The sequence below is a fragment of the Watersipora subatra genome, chromosome 2 (genome assembly GCF_963576615.1).
Source record: "Watersipora subatra chromosome 2, tzWatSuba1.1, whole genome shotgun sequence".
Classification (NCBI taxonomy): Eukaryota; Metazoa; Bryozoa; class Gymnolaemata; order Cheilostomatida; family Watersiporidae; genus Watersipora; species Watersipora subatra.
Genome location: NC_088709.1, coordinates 57,143,004 through 57,165,127, shown reverse-complemented (window position 1 = coordinate 57,165,127; position 22,124 = coordinate 57,143,004). Strand labels below are relative to the sequence as shown.

The following is a 22,124-nucleotide window of genomic DNA, read 5'->3' as shown; positions in this document are numbered from 1 at the left end:
TCAACTCATAGATCCCACCAAGGCTTATATTAACCAACTCATAATCTTTTTATGGCCAAGCTAGGGTAACAATAGATATAATAACAGTTGAGGGAAATCATAAACTCACAAATGGCTGGGAAACTGTGGGAAACGCACATTGAATGAATGACCTTACAGTGTCAGTAAAGATATTGTCAACAAAATAGGAATGAGCGCCAACCATAGGTGCCAAGTAACCGTGATTTGAAAAAGTGAGGTTTTTAGCTTTTTTGGATTTAAACGACTGAGGTTCATACCCTACACCCTGTAAAACTTTGAATGTGTGTCTAAGGACTTCTCTCATGCCCTCTTTCTGATAGTGTATGACACTCTGTTAATATTATTGAATAAAAAAATAGCTAATCGCGTGTGGAGAGGAAAATTTACCCAAAATATCAGAAATATCCTTCTCAAAAAGGGAGACTTGGCAGCTATGGCGCCAACCAAAGTCCAAAACTGAGTAACCAAAGTTGGGATAGATTATAATCATTAAAACTGCTCCCAACACTTTTCCCGTAATATAAAAAAGCTGCTATGTGGATTACCAATTGGCATAATTTAGAATTAGATGCATGATTATAGGACTATTAATTAGTGGTTTAATCCCGCCTCATAATGAGCCTCATATTCTCTTCGATGCAAGATTGTAGAGCAGCTTCCTTGATGAGTCTACGGAGATTCGTTGAGGAAACGAGCAAAGTGATGGGTGCGACAAATTTCATTTTTCGCTTTTCATTCCTCACCATCCACTTTGAGGAAAATTCTAAAGTAATATTTTGTCGAAACAATTATTAATAGCAAAAAGCTGTTTACATAATGCCCCACTTGATTATTGGGAAATATTTTTGTATTTTTCACGGTAGCCTTCATAAAAGCACTGAGACTGGAGTAGGTCTATTAGACTTTGAGCTTTCGGAGAGCCATTTGTGGTTATCAGTAAAATGTGTCTACCAATTGGTAAATTGACTATAATTACATGCGTAATCAGACCTATTAAAAATAAAATTCAAGTAAAGCATAAATAGGCTACTTAGTTTTTGTGTAACCTGTGAAATTTAAACCTTTGCTCGAACTTCAAGGTGCTGGGTTAGCCTCTCAAACAAAACGGTGCAGCATTGGCATGCACAACTGATGTCACAACTTTCAAAGTTATTTTATTCAATTAAAAATCCTATTCATAAGTCTTCATTCAAAGGATTATTTTAATTGTCCTAAGCTAAGGTAGAGCTCTATACCTCCATCTCTTCTATTATACTAGCCATATTGAGTGGCAACAAAATTTAGAGTGAGTAATAGGATTATCATTATGGCTAACCTGGCACCACATTTAAAGTGAGTTATTTATGAGTTATTCGCGTTGTCGGGTATTCGAGAACTTCTGAGACATAACTTTATTTGAAGCCAAGGTTGGAGTTATTGACGAAGCTTTCTTAAAGGCGAGAGACATGGAAAGTATTTCGGCACGGTTTTGCTGAATAAATGGTCCACAAAACACTTAGCCTGTATTAACCAACTAATAATTTGTTTATGGCCTAGCTAGGTTAACAATAGATATAATAATAACAGTTGAGAGAAATTATAAACTCTCCAATGGCTGTAGTTTAAGTGACATAAACTGTTGGCAGTTGGCTGTAGTGGCATTCCATTGGGTGGGTGGTTGATAATGGAATGCCACTACCACCAAGTGCCAACAGTTTATGTCACTTAAAGTTAAACTACAATGACTTAGCCTGGGTAGGCTCTTCTGTTGAAGAGCCTACCCAGGCTAACAATGACTGGGAAACATATTGAATAGGATTTTGAGTTAGCTAAAAAGCCGCTAGTCTGTAAGGCATTGCTTTGCTGGAAAAGATATTTTCAACCAAATAGTAGTTGATGAATGTCATCCAAAAACGACTTAAATTTAAATAATCAAGATTGGAATACATCAGTGATAAATATAATTATAACCAGTGTTAGAAACAGATTTACTTTTTTGGGGAAACACTGCGAGGCGGAGGGGTACACGTCCAACACTGTGGGAAAATCCACTTCGACACGCGTACAAAAAAGCTCAAATTACAATTTTTACAAGAATTTTTCAGCAAAATAATGAACTGTACATGTATATCAATAAAAATAGATAGAAAACATCACTGTATGATCCAGATCTCTTTGTCGTAAAATGTTTTGTGAAAGATCTAATAGCAACAAAAAGGAACAACACAAATAACTGATTACAAATCAGGGCCAGGGAATGCACCTATGCCGAGTTTATCTCCTTTGAAAATATCTCGGGGTATTGATGTTGCTGTGTATTGCTGTGTATTGCCTCATGCCTAACCCTGCTGATTAAACTATTAACCACTCAGTCATAACCCTTTCTAAAGGTATATATAAAAGACCATAAAATTATGTTAAACCAAAACAGTTCAATCTTGGTCATAGAATTTCCTTCACTCACAGCAGCCGCTGCTGACATTTTCCATTGCGGACATTTTCTACATAGCTTTGACACAATCGCAATATAGCTAGACCATCGGCTATTTCTTAGATACCTTTTAGGCCATGGGTCATAATACAAAAAGTATCATTCAAATATGGACAAGAAGTCGCCCATGAAAATAGGAATCTAAAGCAGGCTGTGCTGTGAATCAACCATCAGGTCGTAATCGACTACTCTATATGATGGGTTGTTATTAGCACAGCAGTACGGATGATGGAAAAGTCACACAGCTAGGGTGTTAGTAGGATAGGCTATAGTATGAAGCAAACTTGATTTGTTGACAGTGAATACAATAAGTTGCACAGAAGGGGTGGGTGGGGGGGGGAGAAAAATAAAAATGACTCATTTCGAATCGCTTGGTTGTGAAGTGAGAGTGTGTGATTTCACAATGGGCCAGAATGTTCACTAAGTCGGCATAAATACTTGTGACATGGGTATCCCACAGAAAGGGGTCTTACCCATTATCTACGAAATGACCATGCAAATTTTAGCCACACCACAGCCCAATTTAAAGAACCTTTCTTAAAATCTTCAATCCTCTGCTAATATAAAACAACTGCGGCCCGCTACAGCAGAGTAAGTGTACCGAATTTGATTCAGGATGTTTAGAAAAAAAGAGCGCCAAAAGTTTTGTGAACTCAATAGCAAGCTGAAAAGTAAAGGGCAAAATGTATTTTAGAGGGCATTAGGCAACATTGGCTAAGACCTAAGGGAGAAATATGCCTTGCCCTTGCCTTGCCTACTAAACAAAGAGGGTTCCTTTGTTCTCCCACAATGGGAATTTTGGAACTTATTGTGTTCATTGTTAGAAATTCAAATACCCTGTCCTGTTATGAGGTGCACACACTACATTCAGCCTACTTGCACTGCCCAATCATGTACCCTAGATAGTTACTTTTAAAGATGCCTCAAGATTGTTAAAACAGGGTCTGAAAATATGTAGTGTTTGAGCTGGTCTTTTGTTAGATCTTTTGTGGTCAGTATTTTTCGCTTCAACATGTTTCCTCAAGCATGGTGAGAGCGTCTTTCTTTGACAATAAGTATCAGAATGGGGTAGGCATACAAGTTTTCCGTACGTTGAACTGAACCTTTCAACATAGAAACATGAAAATCTCTGGGAAGTAAAGTGAATGACAAGGTCAATATAATATATTTCAAGCTGAACCAAAACCTAGACAATACTCTCATGCCCACTAGGTAAAATAAAAATATAAAGCTACGACATCTGGCTTTAAAACAGTAGGCCTCCCTACCAGAATCGACGGAAATTAATTACAAAAGATTTTTATAACACTAATCAAAATGTATAAAAACTTAAAAGCATTCAACAAGACAATTTACCACAGCTCAAAGTATTATCCGTCTCTACAGGAAAAGGGGCGCTCAAAACCGGATCATACGGTATCAACAAATTCAGGGTGGGACCTGAACATCTGCATGTTGACACAACCGAAACATAAATGGTAAATTTATTTATAGGCCTACGCAGAATTATGCCCAATTCTTCTGTGTTAGATGAGCACTTAAATTTGAGAAGGCAGTAGTCGCCAATAAGTTTTGTGTAGCATAGTTGAAGGGCTTTATGATCCTTAAATCAACACACTATTATTTGAGCTGACATACCACTTCAATATCATCATAATAGGCTGCTACCATTATCTTTTGCCCGTCAGCAAAAAAGTCAGAATTCTGTGCATAATCAGCATCTATGCAGTCTTTGATTGCCCCATCTGGAGAGAATATTGGAAACTGTACTACATTCCGGATTTCTGGACTATCTAACATTATCTGCAAACAGATGAATGAATACATGAGAACATAGACTAAAGCTTTTTTGCATAATTTTGAAAGCAAAATGTTGGTTGTACTTTTAGCATTTAGTTAGGTTCCATGAGGTGATGATAGTTGGTCGACAATGTTGTGTTTCTAGTCAAAGATGACTCAATTTCCTCATGGAACCCTATTGTGTGATGTTTATATTTGTCTGATAAATTAGAGCAACTCTTCAGGGTGACAAGTGCTTTATTGTTCATTGCTATATTGTTGATGGGAACAGCTAAGGCGCTCTTTGTTTACATAATCATTAGCAAATTAGGTTTACAAATGGTCTGAAATAAAGATATGTTCAGTACAATGGGAACATGGCCAAGCCAATTAGCAAAATAAGTCACTATAAATAAACTCACTAACTGTAGACCAACTATCAACCTAGGGAACCTAACTTGTTACACTAACTTAGCTGTGTCACTGAAAAAAATTTAAAGAGCTAATCCTGAAAAAATTACTTGTCCATAGCCAGTTCACTAACGGTAATTAGCAGGAATCAATTCTTATTGAAATCGCAGAACTATGACAAGCGCAGCACATTTGACAACCTTTTTCATATATTTTCTCTCAGAAGTTATCTTGCATGTTTGCAGTTATTAAGCGCACAAGTATTTACCTGGAGAGTTGATAGTACGGATACATAGTAAAATGGTCTTCTAGCGGTGTTGTTGTAGCGAATTGGAGTCGATTCCTACAAGCCACAACACGACATTTAGGTTAGGATACAATTAATTGGTTGGTGTACACTTTAAGGAAAATTCAAACGAAAGAGGCTTATTTCCAAACAGGCTTTTATCATATCTTTATTTCTCTAAACACCCCAATGGTTCCAAGGCAAGTGATCTAATGTGAATATTGTCAATTGACTGCAATTCAGGGGCGTATTTGACAGGGCACGAGTTACGAGTTTTCGTGAGTGAAAATTTCACTAGTGGGTCAAATAACCAAAACTCATTAGTGAGATCATGTATTATTGCATAACATAACAGTACCTCTTTGTATTGCCTTAACATGATTAAATCTAGTAAAGATCACAAAGGAGATTATGAGATAACATGTTGCTGTCATTGAGCCAATCGACATTAGTTAGTTTTGTTTAAATCTCTAGCGCCATCATAATACACTGACATATAGATATATAGTATATAGGTATTGGGAGCTAAAATAATATAAAATCGTCAAAAGTTAAAAGCGAGTACATATACAACTACAAATCTGTTTTGTATGGTTAAAAACTTGATATAAAATGTAGTTTTTGACCATACGAAATACATTTGTAGTTTTATACGTACTCGCTTTTAACTTTTGACTGTTTTATATTATATATTATGTTCGAATTTTGGTTATTTGTGGACTCAGTAGAATCTTGCAAAACGCTCTGAAATGCTGTAAATGTTCACCATTTTAGAAAAAAATTTTCCGGGTGTGACCCCCGGACCCCCCACTGGAAGGGCGCTCGGGCGCCCCTCCCGGACCCTCTCCGCCAGCGCGCTCCCTCAGCCGCTGCGCGGCCTCAATCATTCAGGATAACTAGTGGGTCAAATATATTTTTTAATATGCCCCAGGACTGCATTGACTTTTTATATTACATATTTGCTATCACTCCGTGACAGGGGCTATATTCAGCAATTTTCAACACACTAGTTTGAAAAGATTGATCAAGAATGAGCCCTTATTCTCACTATTTTGCCATAATTAATATATATTATGGCATAAATATCATGCTAATTTTTAAATTCACTGCATAGATAACCCTTTATTACTATGATTATGATTCACAGTCACAGCATTGTTCTTTTGTTTACATTACAATTATCACACTAGAGATTTCAACACGAAAACTCGTAACTCATGGATGCTAATATACGTCCATGGACTCTGTGACACTAAAGCATTAACCCTCTCACCCCTGATGCCAACTATTTCGGGAGAAGTTGTTCACACTTGGGCCTGAAGCCAACACTTTCGGGACACTTTCTGAGTAACTTTATTGATACTCCTTTTGTGTTTATCGTTTTTTTATAGCTTTATTTCGAAAGATAACAGTCTGAGGATTGTTTTGATACCAGAAATGTGGTTGGATAAAAGCATTTTACTAGGCAAATCCTGTGATAGATTTCAAACTTCAACTCTGGAGGTCGCCATATTGAATGCATTTGCCGAAAGACTACGGCTAAATCTTACAATCTAACGTAATAATTAGTTCAGGTGAAGAATTTAGCAGTGACAGTGATCTACAACAACACTATGACCGTTTATTAGTAGCACAAAGTGGGTTTCAATTGCACAACATCAAAATTACTAAATAGTTATAACTTTTAAATTTTTCGAATAAAAAAATTTTATTTGACAAATCTTTTCACAATTTTAGTTGATAAAAACGATACATTATATTAGTTTTGTACTCCAGTTGTTTGCATCTCGTGTTTATTATCATAACTGCAATAAATGTTGTCCTTATAGAATGTAAATATGATATATAGACCTTATATACCAATTGATTGAACAATGGAACGGAAACTACATTATGCCATAATATTGCGTATAGGCTCATAATTTCAGTTCTATTGGTTAGAACTCCAAATTTTTTTTTGCAACTTGATGATAACACCTTTTCTTGTTATCCTAATATGTTACTGAAGTGTTATCAACCAAAAAGCTGACTTGTAGTAGCAGCCAAACTTGGACTTTTCGATTTCCAAAAAATGTATTGATTTGAATCTTATCAATAACATCCTATATAGATTAACCTAATGTGTATATGTTAGTATCAAAATGTAGCTAAGAATGTTACCAACAAGTTACAAAAAACTATTTTCATTTATCTTGAACGCAGCTTTATTTATGCTCAATCTAACACACCTCACTTTATTAAATATTGAGTGTGAAAAATTAATTAGGCCAGGGGGGCACTCAACTGGAAAATAATTAGGGCTGAAAGGGTTAACTAAAATGAAACACTGAGTGATCGTAATCTTTTAAAAACTCCCAAGAGTTAACGCAAGAAGAATTATAGGCCTATATTATACTCTTTAGTTTAAAAATATTAAGGATTTGATCAGCATCTTTTCCGAATTTGCTTTGTATTCTTAGATTATAGGCAGCAAACAGCTAGATAATTTTTTTGATTCAGTGTGTCAACTAAAATTTGACTTTTTTTAGTACAAACACATTAAGAACTCACAATTAGGTTGAACTTCTCTTTAAAGTATCGCATTCTAGTGTGTTGAGTGGCTAGACGCGTGAATCCATGACAGGGGAATAAACCGCCAACATCTATTCCATGTTCTTTTTGCACTGTATCCGTTAACAATCGTTTCTGTTCATTCAACAGCTCAGTGACAGTGGAACCAATCTTTTCAATGTGTACATTGGGAATATTACTTGTTGCAAGACTTAGCATAAATTTGGCACAGTTCTTCTCCAGTGAAGGAGGTCTAACAGTTTGCTCATCTGAAACAATTAACAAGAATAAGATTGCGTTTTATTGTTGACTGGCATGTCCATTTTGAGAAAAATATAATTTTAGGAAGAATGTGCCAATAGTGTCTGAATTTCCTGATAATGAGTTTATACTTACTGTTACGATGATGAGGAGATTGCGGATCTGGGTCTAAAACTGGCTCTACAACTGGTTCTAAAGGCATTGATTCAATATGAGTTTCAGTGTCCTTGTGTTTCCTACGAACGTGCCTTCTATAACTGAGATAGCTGTAAAACAAGCAACTACCATTCAGTGTATTTTAAATTGACAACCTATCAGGCAAATTGATTCCAATGGGGCTTTTACATTATGGTTAGCTCAATTTCAAAACAGAACCCTTATCATATGACATGACATTTATTAGCCAGATTTAAAAATACCAAATAGGACTTTAGGGCCAACTTCATATCATACCTTCCGTAACTCATGCCGCAGAAACATGTTATCCGAAACCTTGGATCATGTTTATGAACTCGGATGACATGGAGAGTGAAGACTTTATTTGAATTGTGAGAAAATCCACATATGGAACAGCTATAAAGCATTTCCTAAAATTGGAATATTAACAATTATTCAAAATACCAATGGCTCAATGAGAGCAAGTGTTACTAACATTTCAGAGGACACTTTGTTGAAATAACAAAATAATATCAAAATATCCCTATAGTCTGATCTGTTCAGAAAGAAAATTGGCATATTAGAACACTTATTACAAAAATCCAACATATATCCTATACAATTTCTTGCCTAAGTCGGAATTCGGTACAAGATAGGGCAGTTTGAAGTGAAAGTCCACTGGGCCTCCACAAGATCCAGGATTCGGGTTCGCAGAAATATATTCAACAGCAGTATCGTCAACAACATGTCCTAAAACAAGTTTTAAAATTGCAAAAGCAATCTACCATTTTTTATGGACTAATCTATAAACTCAGATAAAACTTATTATCAAGGGTTATCATAGGCAAGACAATAACAATGTGATTGGTTGCAATAGACCAATAGCAATGCAGTCATTGTTTAGGCTGAAAGCTTGTCCAATAAAATATAGTAGGCTTGGCTATGAAGAGAGAATACTATAATTTTGGTGTAGTTGGTTCATTTCAAGTCAGAATACTGTATCGTAACCGTTGAACCTACAGTACTTTGGCGTTTGAATCCGTTGGGCTAAGATTTTTAGCAATAGCCGTTACAAACTTTCTGCAATAATGGAACAATTCAAAACCCTTTTTGAAGAGATAGGCGATACAGCGGCATACGAAATATTACTTGGTGAGTATACGCTACATTTATAGTTTGACTTGATCACTAAAATTCAACGAGATAATTTTTATTTTATATACTTTGGAAGTAGGCATCTACTAAAGTGCCCAATGTTGAACAAAGCGTAAAATATATTAAAATAGAATTCGTTTAAAACATTTTATTACTAGTAGTTTCATACCCAACGGGTAATCATCATCAGAATCAAAATCACAACTATCTAGGATTAGACAAATGAAAGGTGTAGGCCTAAGTTTCTGAATTGAAATCAAGACCTTGAAATCAACCTAAATTAAAAGGCTCTTCGCTTTATTAAGTCAAGTTTCAACTTTCTTTTAATTTACAATCCCTTTTTATAGAAAACATGAAACAATAATATTTTTTACTTTTGTGAGAGAGGCCTAATCGCTACATAAAGTAGTATGTTTGAGAGCAGTCACCCGAACAGTAGAAGATCTAAAGCGTACCTATTTATATGCAATGAATGAATATTATTTATCATAATTAAATAGATAGCTATATGCATGCAGGGAGTTCTTGATGCAGGCCTATGCAACGCAACAGACATATTGATAGGAGCAAGGAGTTGTATGTATCCCACATACAACTCTTTAGTCTTTGATAGAAGTCATGAAGGAAATTTTGTTTGTAAGAACATTCAGAGGTTTTCAATTGAGAAAAGATTACTGCCGACACAATTCAAGCCTGGGTTATAGAGTAATTAAAATTTCTTGTTTAGGCCATAGAGTAGTTAAAATTTCAAAGGTATAAAACACAATGCCTATGTAAGCCTACTAAACAGAGAATAGAAAGAAGGCCAAAGAAAGAAGTAATCTTTACAATCACCACACTTCCAACATCATTCGTTTCAAATCTTGTGTTCTTACCCTTAAATACATTTGTGTAGCCAACTCCTTGGTGCAGCCAGCCAGCATTTGAATAATTAATTTTTACACTATCTTGTTGACTACTAGTACTAGCCACAGCCACCCACCCCACCATCCATTTGTGCCTGGGTGGCTGTGGTACTACTACTAGCCTAGAAAAGATTGAAATATAATTAAGACTTAGTAGCCTAGTAGTACTAGGCTGCTAAGTCGGAATTATATTTCAATATTTTCTTTCATTAACTTTTAACTTTTACTCCAACTAAGGCAACTAAATTCTGACAGCTGTAATCACAAAAAAGTTGCACCTTCAGTTACTCATTAGTGTCACTTTATGGTTGTATGGTTGTATGGTTGTCAAGTTATACAAATAAATGAAATACTTGACTCACTGTATGAGCATAGATTTGTTACCAGATACGCTATTGGCTAAGAATATTCTAACGAGCTAATTGAAGCCACAATGAGTATTCAAAGGTTCTTCAACATTGGTGCCCAAATCAATGATTTAGAATTAAGTTGGAATGATTAGGTTGTCACTATTTTTTTGTAACTTTGAATTCAACTCTAACTCTGTGAGTCTGTGGGGGCTGCTGCTACTGCTCTCTCTAATTAAGGATATAAGTTAACTCACTAGGAATTATTTTCCTCCAACAAGACTGGTATGGTTTGATTTTTTTATGAATTCATTTTAGATAATGATATCCTTGATGAAGAAGTGATACCTGACTTGCAACCAGAGCAGCTTCAGCAGCTTGGTGTTGGGTGAGTTGTCTTTGTTTGGTCTGATAGACTACGCGATCATGGTATTCATGTCTATGTTATAACCTCCGCCAGTTGGTTGTTCAAATCACAGGCCGGCCAACGTGTTCGGTAGCGCTCGGGCGGTGGTGCTCGGGCGAGCACCACCGTCCGAGCGCTACCAAACACCTTGGCCGGCCTGTGGTTCAAATAGAAATTAGGCCTACTTGCAACTCAGCTTCTTTTTGCCAAGGAGTTCTTATTGCCAAGGAGTACAAAAATACTGTCTAGGCGAAGAACAAAGATCAACTACATTACCTCCCCAAATGGATTAGTTGATAGCTAGGGTTTGCAATTTGTTTTAGGCTTTAGCAATGTCAATCATTTTTGTTCGCCATTTTAACTTGTATGACAGGAAGAATTAAGAATTGGCTAAGAATTGCTTATGATTGCATTGCGTTACGTTTTTATGTGGATCCAAAAAGACATTCTGAAATGGCCAGTTTTGGATTTACATTTACCTATGCTGTAAACTTTACTAGTAAGTATTACTATGGCATTATGTTAAGTATGTGAACTTTCCTTATAGCTCTCTGGGGAAATGTATGAAATACCTACGAAGACTCAAAGAGCTTGTCAAAAGTGTTCAAAAGGTAAATTTTACGTTCTTCTTTTAGCAAAATTTAGCTTGATTATTGTTGAGTATAATAGTTTTATGCATACCCTAGGACACTTAAGTATTCGCGGCATCTAACTTTCGCGTTTTCGCGGAGTCATCATCACGCGAAAAATTCATGCGCGAAACTAAACTATCATAACGAACTAGCGAAAATTCGAAATTAAATAGCTATGTTCTACGCAGGCCTGTTACTATTCACTGGTTGCAAGTTGGGGGGCTAATGTTAGACGACTAGTTATGAACATCTGGGGTGTGGAGAAGGGGGGGGGTGCTGTAAGCTCCCAACAGGTTTCTCTTATGTAGGGCCTCAGCCGGGCCTCTCACGTGAAGTTTTAAAAAATTTTATTGGCAAGTATCAACATTTTTCTATTTTTTGAGATTTGCTTTGTTTTAGCTGATGTGACTGACAAAACGTTTTAAAATTAAAACAGGCAAAACTTGTATGCAGTTAAAAAGCTCAGAAAGAAGACATCTTTTTTTTAAGCGTTTTAACAAAGATCATTTTTGCCGATTTTATTTCAAGTTCATTAAGTAGGATATGGGCAAGCAGATGTTTGCTAAAACTTGATATTTTGCAAACCTTTATAAAAGTCGTTAACAAGAATATTTTGCCGCTGATGAAGATAATAATGACGCCTAAGAACTACTAAAAGTTGACGTTTGTATCTATGGCTTCGAATAAAGTTATATTCTACAGCGATAAAAACCTTTCTATAGCCGTTGGACTATGAATTTCCTAAAAAGTTGGGGCGTCTTAGCCGGCCAGCTGTCCAAGGGAATACGGCCCTGTAGTTCATTGATATCCACAACAAAATCGTGATATTAGAAATGCAGATAATTTTGTGTGTGATTGAGCTCATTGGGAAATTTCTAGTAAATTCGTTAATACACCGAATGAGCAGCATGGCAAAGCAAATTACGATAACAAGTTTTTTTGGAAAAGCCAAGACAAACGAAGAAGATGATGATATCAGTTTAGTCACCGAATTTGTAACTGATGAGGATGAAAGTCTGGTAGGTGAAGTCATACAATTAAATAATACTTATTGTAGTGATGAATTTTACTGCCAACCAAAAACGATAACAACCCTCACCAGGTCCAACCATGTAATACAGTTCTGGTTGTGATGTTGGTTGTTATCTATTTTCTTTTTTATGAGACATGTACTGTATTTGATTTTTTTAAATTTGAAATATTGTGAACTCAAAACGTGCCATGGCCATCGCTTGCTATAAATACTTGAGATCTAATATTGGTACCATATCGGTCACGACGGAAAGGACCGAGACGTCATTGATAGTCCAAGAAACAAATGGCAGCAAGCGATCACGTTGAATTATCGATTTCTGCCATACATTTATACCTGCGGGTTACAAATACAAACTAGTCGCAAATATAACAACTTTTTTTACTAGAGGACCGGACCTGAGGAATCTAAGTTGTTTGTTCCACTGTATTTATTTTCACATCACTATATTTTCGCATTCATCAGAGCTGCGAAATTAAGTTGCAGCGAAATTTTACTCTGTGTGCTACTCACGAAACTAAATACTAGCGAAATATAAGTGTCCTAGGGTATCATTTATATCGGAGGCGCCTCTATTATTGGTCTTTGCATTTTCAGAATAACTTACCAAGTGCTGCCCCCTCTGTTGCGCTTACACTACCAACACCTAATGAAACTGCTTCAACACTCGGCGCTGCGGTCGCATCACCACCTGCTTCCATGCCGGCCACACCTAGACCTGTGGTTACCACACCTAGACCTGTGGTTACCACACCTAGACCTGCGGTTTCAACACCTTCCTCTGCTGTTTCCGCTATTTCAGGATCACCTGCCGCCGAACCTATTGCTTCAGCCTCTGCCACTGCTGAGGCGACTGTTTCAACACCCTCTAGCTCTCCATTGTTTATGCGAGTGAGTAACAGCAATATACTGTAAATTATGTTGTTGTTGTTGCTGTTGTTAATATTTATTGAGGTTAGCTAGAGAAAATAAATCCTGTCGACCTGTCTAAATTCGTTGGCTGTTCTTTGGCTGTCGATAATGTTGAATTGATTGCACAACTTAAATTTGTAATGTAAATTTTTACGTACATTAGACCTGCTAAGTATGGTGCTGTTTGAATTGTTGAATCTTAGTAGGTTAGCCTTGATTGAAAGCGCTTGTAATGGGCAACTCTTGGTAGTCACACTTTATCGTTCGAGCAGACACTATGCATTTTACACTGCAGTATTTTCTGTCTATGAGAAAAACTCCGCCTTAGGCAATTAATTAAGTAATTTGCCTTAAAAGTTAATATACACTATGGCTTTTCCCTATAGTAAGTAAGAACTCAGTTTTATTGTTTTATAGGAGCTCAATGTACCTCAATTTACTGGACGAGAGACCAGGAAAATGGTTGTACAGGCGATTGGGGAAGCTAATTGGTCCCATAGTCACAGCAGACCCAACTACGATAGTGTGGTACTAAAAGTCCTGAGGCAATTTCCAGATAAGAGTGACATCTTCAAAGACGCTAGCTATACCGAAGATAAGGATTGCTACGTGAGTTTTTTTTTATAATCGTGAATAGGTCTACTTACTACCGGGCATGTAGCCTACTGTCCTGCAGATTCATTTAGCAATACTTGGCATTGGCGTGCAGCTTTCCACAATTTATTATACAGAAACTTACATCATATCCGTTATCCATCAAGGGTTATTTCGTGTATGTAGAAATTTTCTAAGCATTTGACCCTCTCAGGGAGGGAGAGAGATACCTAATGCTTGTTAAATACCTGTCGGAGTTGTCTACTCTGTCATTTATTTTCATGCATTCACTATGAATGTTAATATGGGCTATTGAGTGATATTTTCATATTTATTATGAGAAGTGTAATAAGTGATCCAGAAAATGTAAGCCCTTCCGTTGATATTTATGCAACTGAAACTGAAATGATTGAGCTTCTAATTGTTGTTTGGGGAGGCATAGCTTCATTTCAGCTTTATATTAGGAATGAAGGGTTAGCTTTATTTTTTTACTATCATAGTAAACGCTATGAGCCAGTGTAATCTAGCGTTGATTTGCATAACCACCATTGCAAGAGTCCAAAGCTGGGTAAACTTTAAATTTGTTTCAAGATGATTGGAAAATATTCTGTCTGATGGACTAGAACTGAGCAACTCTCTCTGGTTTTCATGCTAGCTAATCTATACACATATGATATTTTTATACTCCCTTTTTAGTTTTGTAATCATACTATTTTTTTGCGCATCTATAGTTTATCAGGATCTACATTCTTTGCTTGTAGAAGGTTTTCAAAAGACAGTTATCTTGCAGCGTAAGAAACAAAAGAAGCTACTATGCGAAAAAACAAAAACTCGATCAAGAACCTGCTGCTTCGGTCACCGGGTTCGTATTTTACTTGTTAATTCTCCTCTTTATTGTTGACGTCATAAAAATAATTTAAAATTTACCGTTTGAGATGAATAGTCAATCAGAATCGCAATTTATATTGACGTCTTAGGTTTTGATGATAAGCATTATAATATTGTATGTTTATGTATGTTATAAGCATTATAATATGTTTTTTATGTATGTTATGCTTTTGATCTTTGTTTGAAGTGAATCATTGTAATCTATTATCCGCACATCCCCCTCCCTTTGCAAGGACAAATAGACATCTCAATGTTTCATAAGATTTCTACTCATATAACTCATAAAAATGCGACAAACACTTTGTCTTCTGTAGCCATAATTTTCATCTTTTAATTTCTTACAGGGATATAGTGGTGAGGGCAGAGGCACTAGTGGTTTCTCCGAGCAAGGAAAAGAGGAATTTGCGGGTTCAAAATCTTGACACAATTCCACAGGTAAGGTAGCATAGTTTACTCAATAAGAGTATCAGGGGCTAGCGGTAGATAAAAATTTGTGATCCTCATTGTCTGCGTTGGAGTTACCCCCACTATAAAATAAGATCGAAGTAGCCGCTTATAGTGGGTGCAACTCCAACGCAGACAATGAGGATCACAAATTTGATCTAGGCTAGTGGTACTAATTTATAACCAACATCTTGTGTTGCTTTCAGTAGATCTCTTAGGTGTGTGCAGCTTGCTTTATTGTGTTTTTAAAATATATGAGGGAGTCTTGATTATGCAACAGCCTTTCAAGCGCCTTTTGTTTCATCCGCTAAATGTTTCAAGTAATTTTTGTTGTGGTATTACCATTCTTGTTATACATCATTGTTGCTAATGATCGGGCTCCACTTTGTCGCCGCCAAAATCGCTTCTAAATTAAAGATTTGCTTATATTTCTAATGGCAGCATTCACTGACAGTCGCGTTTCGAATAATATTATAATGAGGCATGGAGTGTCAGTGTCACGGCTTTTAGGGTTCCACTTCTTTGAAAAGGTGGACATTTTTCTAACAATCTATTATGTAACCAGTTATATACTCCCTGATGGCACGGCTAAACTTGATTATTGTTGAAATTTTTATGGTAACTTTTCACCCTTTATAGCAAGTTGAATAAAATTTGTAGTTTTCGTTGATGATGCCCTAACTTTAACCACAGTAAACTATAAGAACTCTATAATCAGTCTTCATATTGCAGAGTGCGGTAAAGGAGATGCTTCGTCCATCATTGTCTATTAGGAAAGAGGCTTTTAAGAACATGAAAGATGGTTGGAGTGGCATGGTTGTTGAGTGGCCAATTTATGGACAGGAGGCTTTTGTAAGTATTACTCTCCAAAATAACATGAACTTTCAAAATTTTGCCCATTCTCCCAGTATCCTATTTTGAGCCCAGGTCTCACGTAGTGTTTTAGTGGATTGATATTAAAAAGCTACAAGCGAAGTCTTTGCAATACAACCTGCACCGAATACCAATTTGCATGAGCTGAAGATGGCTACCTACTTCCAAAGCACAATTTTAAATAAACTTGACTAGACTCGTCACTCTTTATAGTTTCTCAAAGAATAATGTCTTAGTCTTGGGATTAACTGAAACTTTAAATGTTATATATTATTGGAGACCGAGTTGAACTGAAATTCATTGCAAGGGGAAAATTCCAGTTAGTTTCTCTCTATGGAGGGAATTTATAATATGTGCACAGTAATTTATAGTTTAAACGATGGATGACTTGCCGGATTATGGTCAATTTCGGCAGTTGCCTGTCCTATCTGGCCACTGGATTAAACGATTGCCAAGTTTTTATTTAGCACTATTCTGGCGCAGCATTGAACGTAATCCTACCACTGAGCAGACTTACTGCCTATCTATTAGGAGTTTTCTTCTCCATAATCAGAGGATAACTTTATGGTCTTCTAAAAAATCTTCAGCACTCTACTCCCAAATATGTCTTTGGCATAGACTTTGAACTATGTTTTCACTGAAAATGTATGGCATACCTTCTCTAAGTCAGAATTCCTAGCCTGTTTTCTTAGTAATAAGCAATTTCTGAAAATTTATGAGCAAAAAGTTATGAAGTCTAGATTTGTTGGCTATTTTTTAAAAATAAATATGTTTGGGCCCAAAATCAAAGGAATAAATTTCAAGAAAGAGTAAGGTATTGTTTTACTATTATGTATTCCACTCCAACTTGCCCATGTGCATAAACCATTATTGTTAGTATGTGTTTTCTATAAAATTGTAGTTTGGGCTTGTAACATATTCCTGCTGGTAGGACAGTGTTTAATCTAAGGTGGAATAGGGAGAGGGTTAGCCGGAAAACACGACAGCCTTGCCGTGTTTTCCGGCAAAGAGATAATCCTGCACCTCTAGCATTATACAGGCAAATTATGGCAAATCACAGTCAGGGATGTGATTCATAAGCTAAAAAGTTTATTTTAAGCTATTTTGTATTAGCTCCGAACGCTGGCTTACTGTACGCTATTCATTGCCTTCACCATTTAAGTATACCTTAGGTGGTATTTTTATCTATCCACTTCAGTATATAAACACATTTATTTCATAATTTTATGATTGAAATGCTGCCTCGGGCTTTTGCTCAAAGTACTTTGTCAACGACTTCCGTCAGCAAGCTAAAATGAATTTTGGAAATCACATGCCTGCTAGTTATCCATCGTTTAAACTACACATATAAGACAACTCACATTTCTAGCTTCGATTTCATTCATCTGACCCTATGCGTTTAGGTTTTTACATTGTAATTATTACTATCTAAGTAGGCTTCAGCATAATTGAATTTCTAAAAAAATTTCGGCGTTGTGGTCAGGTCAGATATGTGTTTCTGACTGGACATCTATCTGACCACAGCTTTTAAAAATTCACCACCAAAGTTTTTTGATTATATAAATAATATTGTCAACTCGTATTAAGTTTGTTAAAGGTCTATATCGTTGAGGGCTTAGAATTACTTCATGTAAGAGCAGTAAAGTGGTTCATTGAGGGTCATAACTAGTTTTTATTTACGGGCAAGTCGACTGAATGTCGATATTTCTTGAATTCTATAGATTTGCTACAGGAAGAATATTGAAGATAAATGTTTGTACTTTATTTCTCGCTTGCTAAAATGTCTTCTTCTTTCAAATTAGCGTCGATATTTTGAAGTTGCTTATTTTTTTATTGCTTGTTAGCTTATACCTGAGCTTGAGCTCCTTCTGAATCGGGACTTGGATTTGGACGCGTTGGGAAAGCGAGCAGAGGATTTGTTCATGGCTGCATGTCCAAAAGAGACTAATCGTAAGTGTATTTATTATCTTCAAATTTACGTACTTTCTTTGCAGAACAATATGTTACTTTATGCGCTAGCAACGGCTCAATTATCAAAATAATATCAACCGCCAAAATGATATAAGTCGGAGTCGGGTGCCCATGATTTTAGTCAGTATTACTGGCTTTTTACCTCACGATAATAGTAATCTACGGAGTTTGTCTCACCCTATTTTCCATTCCAATGCTTTACATGTGCAGCAGCTTAAACAAGAACTAGTCTCTATTGTTGGAGGTCTTACCTGGTAGTGTGTAGTCAAAAAAAGTTTAAATATAACAAAAATACTTTGTTTGCAGCGAATGATTCTGGATTTGAGAAACTGGTGATCGTGATTGGAAAGCGCCTTGGAGACAAAAAGATGCTGGCCGAAACACCCGAACACAAAGTGAGTGGATTTCTTAGTTCGGTAACTTATTAACGTCATACATTAGGCTGACTATTGGTTCGCAACTCCAACTTAGCGTGTTAGAGGTTATTAGGATGTTTATACAGGAATGTTGTTAACGTCATAAATTAGGCTGACTATTGGTTCGCAACTCCAACTCAGCGTGTTAGAGGTTATTAGGATGTTTCTATAGGAATGTTGTTAACGTCATACATTAGCCCGTCTATTGGTTCGCAACTCCAACTTAGCGTGTTAGAGGTTATTAGGATGTTTCTATAGGAATGTTGTTAACGTCATACATTAGCCCGTCTATGGGTTCGCAACTCCAACTTAGCGTGTTAGAGGTTATTAGGATGTTTCTATAGGAATGTTGTTAACGTCATACATTAGCCCGTCTATTGGTTCGCAACTCCAACTTAGCGTGTTAGAGGTTATTAGGATGTTTCTATAGGAATGTTGTTAACGTCATACATTAGCCCGTCTATGGGTTCGCAACTCCAACTCAGCGTGTTAGAGGTTATTAGGATGTTTCTATAGGAATGTTGTTGACGTCATACATTAGCCCGGCTATGGGTTCGCAACTCCAACTCAGCGTGTTAGAGGTTATTAGGATGTTTCTATAGGCATGTTGTTGACGTCATAAATTGGCTGGACTGGTTTCGGCTCCAATCTGACTTACTTTTTACTGTTTTAGGTAAGCCATTCTCTTCCCCACCTCAAATTTGGGAAACTCTGTGTGGATGGGGAAAAGTTAAGCGTTAGTGAGGACCCTCTCGTCCTGCTAAAACTTCTGGCAGTATTTTACATTGGGGACATCGAGTTTGGCGACGCCAAGAAGTTTGGCCAGCTGCTGGAGTTTACCTTCTTGGGCTCCAGCACCGTGAGAAAGGGAAGCAAGTATTTGTCTGTCGACAAATTTATGGAAAAAATGAAGCGGGTGAGTACCTAATGACTCAGCTATGCTAGTTTTATATCTGTCGAAAAACTAAGTAGGATTCGAATGAATTTCTATGGTAGCAATTTATCATATAATTCATGAGAAGAGAACTCCAAAATGTAACTTTTGGCGCAAAAAACGATTTCAACCAGTTGTAAAATCATTGAAACTAAAATTTCCGAGAACACTCATATCCTAAACTCATTGGTCGAGCTTTTTGCCGTCTTCCTAGTCTTATTTTTAACGTCTATTTTTCATGTTGGAATTATCATAAATCATAGAAACATTTTTTTTCTCTTTTGCAGGAAAGCCGAGCCGACGATGAGTAGGCGAAGAAAAGCAAGTGCCGGCAAAGCCTGGAACGCTATAAGTCTAAAACATAACAACAAAATTCATAGAACACAATTCACACGAAATAGTAACCTTTCCAATCCAGTATGCCAAAGTGACACCACTTTTAGAGCGAATTATTTACGTGATTTGGGGTTTGGGCTTACTCAATGGATTTTATGGAATCGTGCTCTCTTTTATATTATTGTAGATAGTTTTTTTTAATTATTATTCTAAATCGATCTTGATCAAACAGATGCTGTGTGTTTTTCGAGTTATTTAGTGCTTTTATTAAATGGTGTGTGTGTTTTTCGAGTTATTTAGTGCTTTTATTAAATGCTGTGTGTGTTTTTCGAGTTATTTAGTGCTTTTATTAAATGTTAATAATAAATTATATATACTCGCTGTTTAAAAATATCCTTGGCTGAAAAAAACGCAGAGCTGTTTGTAAAGTGATTAAACTTGTAAACACTTGCTGCGTTCAAATTTGACCCTAAAATATAATGCGCCAAGCGTGTAAAACCAGGTTGCAATGCTAAATGCACTCAGCGTGTGAAAATCGTCTTCGTATAGAAAACTCAGTCAATGTTTAAAAACTGCAATTTTAAACGCTAAGTGCGTACATATTTTGGTTTTATGATTAATGCACAGTGTGAATAGAAATTGCCTTGAAAAATGACCATCAGCAGTGCGTTAATTTTTAGTTGCACATCGCATAAAACGATGAATAGAAGTGTGTTTTTATTGAATGAATAGCGCATGGACATTGCATAATTTTCGAGTGTGTAGTTTTTCAGGTGCATTGAAAAATGACCATCTGAGGTGATTGAATACTGCATAGATTTTTTTTACAGTGTAGTATTTAGAGACAAAGTAGAGGTCAAACAGAAGCCATTCCTCATATTGCCCTGGTCATGACCCATCCTTAGTAGTAAATAACATGGCTATCTATATTTAAGCTAACAACAAAGTGCTACAAAGATAATGGAACATGGCCTGCAGAGCAAGTAATGGCTTGAGAATTGCGTTATAGTTTTCAAAAACTTTAAAAAATTGGAATATCTTTTGGCTTTTCTGGGATAATGCCATGTGAGTACTGTATATTCAGTTGTTTTACTATCATCAGCGGCATTGAAAGTAAACTACATGTAACTGACTTTTGAACTTTTTAATCCATCTTTTAAAAAAACCTTAGATGTATATTTCATATGAATAGATATGGGAGGTAATGGCTCATATGTGTGCTTGCAACAAAGCACAAATATGGCATGTAATCAATCTGGTAACAATCTGGCCCTTATAATTTAATTCTAAAAATGAAGGTTTGATGATTTCCTTCTGAAGCATATTACACACATGCACGCACGTGCTTACGCGCATGTGTAATATATATATTACGCGCACATGCGAGATACATATATATATTACAAACGCGCGAGTGTAGATATATATATATATATATATACGTATGTAATAGTTCGTAATATATATATTATGCGCCCGTGCGAGATATATATATATTACAAACACGCGAGTGTAAATATATATATGTATATATATATACATCCGCATGTAACCAATATGTATATATACATATATATATATACATATATACATATATATATTCATACATAAATATGTATATATATATATATATATATATATATATATACTGAGTGGCATAATCATGTTGCAGGTGTTGTGTATAGAAGTCTATGTGGTGAGTATGGCCTTAATAAACCTCAACACTGGTTGGAAACTCCTGGTAAGGTCAATGAAAATGACCGCGCTAAGATCCTCTGGGACATCTACATCCGGACTGACAAGCATATCCTAGCAAACTATTCAGATATAATGGTGGTGGACAAGGAGAACAACAGGGCTACTATAATAGATATAGCAGTACCCAATGACTACAATATAGCCAGCAAAGAAAAGGAAAAGGTAAAGAAATATCTCCCTCTTGGAGAAGAGATTGAAAAATGCTGGAATGTAAGAACAACTGTAATCCCAGTAGTCATTGGGGCACCGGGCGCAATAACACCGGCGCATAAAATGTGGCTTGCCCAAATACCAACAACAATCAACTTAGGTGAGTTGCAGAAAAGTGCGCTTTTGGAAACAGCTAAGATCTTGAGGCGAGTGCTCAAACTCCCAGGTCTCTGGTAGGAGACCCGAGTTAGAGCAGAAATTACCACCCATACGGTTAACCAGGGTGTGAAAACAATTTATATATATATTATATATATATACAGCATATATATATTACAGTCCAAAATCCAGTCCAAAAAGTTTCCTTTACTTTGTAATTGATAAAATCGGTCATCTGTTTAGTTTCTGTAAGTTGAAAAACAGGAAACATGTTTAA

At 36.2% G+C, this 22,124-nt stretch overlaps 3 protein-coding genes across 5 annotated transcripts in view; 1 reads left to right on the top strand and 2 right to left on the bottom strand.

Annotated features, from left to right (window-relative positions):
• The window catches only part of LOC137387006 (calcium-activated chloride channel regulator 1-like), a 261,390-nt gene that overhangs the window by 67,103 nt on the left and 172,163 nt on the right, over positions 1-22,124 (bottom strand). The gene's annotated exons all lie outside the window — the stretch shown is intronic.
• Positions 621-10,722, bottom strand: LOC137387071 (uncharacterized). The gene is made up of 6 exons (XM_068073360.1): positions 8,232-10,722; positions 7,914-8,044; positions 7,518-7,786; positions 4,950-5,024; positions 4,130-4,294; positions 621-770 (listed from the first exon to the last, which is right to left on the bottom strand). Exons 1-6 carry the CDS (start codon positions 8,360-8,362, stop codon positions 621-623), a joined length of 921 nt encoding a protein of 306 aa, XP_067929461.1. The 5' UTR covers positions 8,363-10,722.
• Positions 6,526-20,171, top strand: LOC137387010 (uncharacterized). 2 transcript variants are annotated; one of them, XM_068073290.1, is made up of 11 exons: positions 6,526-6,541; positions 11,295-11,358; positions 13,010-13,303; positions 13,742-13,933; positions 14,680-14,780; positions 15,151-15,241; positions 15,983-16,102; positions 17,968-18,073; positions 18,401-18,489; positions 19,184-19,426; positions 19,732-20,171. In XM_068073290.1, the coding sequence occupies exons 2-11, from the start codon at positions 11,311-11,313 to the stop codon at positions 19,753-19,755; spliced, it is 1,308 nt and encodes a 435-aa protein (XP_067929391.1). In that variant the 5' UTR covers positions 6,526-6,541; positions 11,295-11,310; the 3' UTR covers positions 19,756-20,171. The 2 variants fall into 2 exon arrangements, with proteins under 2 accessions (XP_067929391.1, XP_067929392.1); XM_068073291.1 differs by lacking the exons at positions 6,526-6,541; positions 13,742-13,933 and having other exon boundaries at positions 11,296-11,358.

Excerpts from the sequence above, each read along its gene's own strand:
- LOC137387071 (XM_068073360.1), bottom strand. The coding sequence starts at position 8,362 with ATGCTTTATAGCTGTTCCATATGTGGATTTTCTCACAATTCAAATAAA. Across the intron at positions 8,045-8,231 it reads TGCGGCATGAGTTACGGAAG|CTATCTCAGTTATAGAAGGC; the intron begins GTATGATATGAA and ends CTTGTTTTACAG. Across the intron at positions 7,787-7,913 it reads ATCTCCTCATCATCGTAACA|ATGAGCAAACTGTTAGACCT; the intron begins GTAAGTATAAAC and ends TAATTGTTTCAG.
- LOC137387010 (XM_068073290.1), top strand. The coding sequence starts at position 11,311 with ATGAAATACCTACGAAGACTCAAAGAGCTTGTCAAAAGTGTTCAAAAG. Across the intron at positions 13,304-13,741 it reads GCTCTCCATTGTTTATGCGA|GAGCTCAATGTACCTCAATT; the intron begins GTGAGTAACAGC and ends ATTGTTTTATAG. Across the intron at positions 13,934-14,679 it reads CCGAAGATAAGGATTGCTAC|AAGGTTTTCAAAAGACAGTT; the intron begins GTGAGTTTTTTT and ends CTTTGCTTGTAG.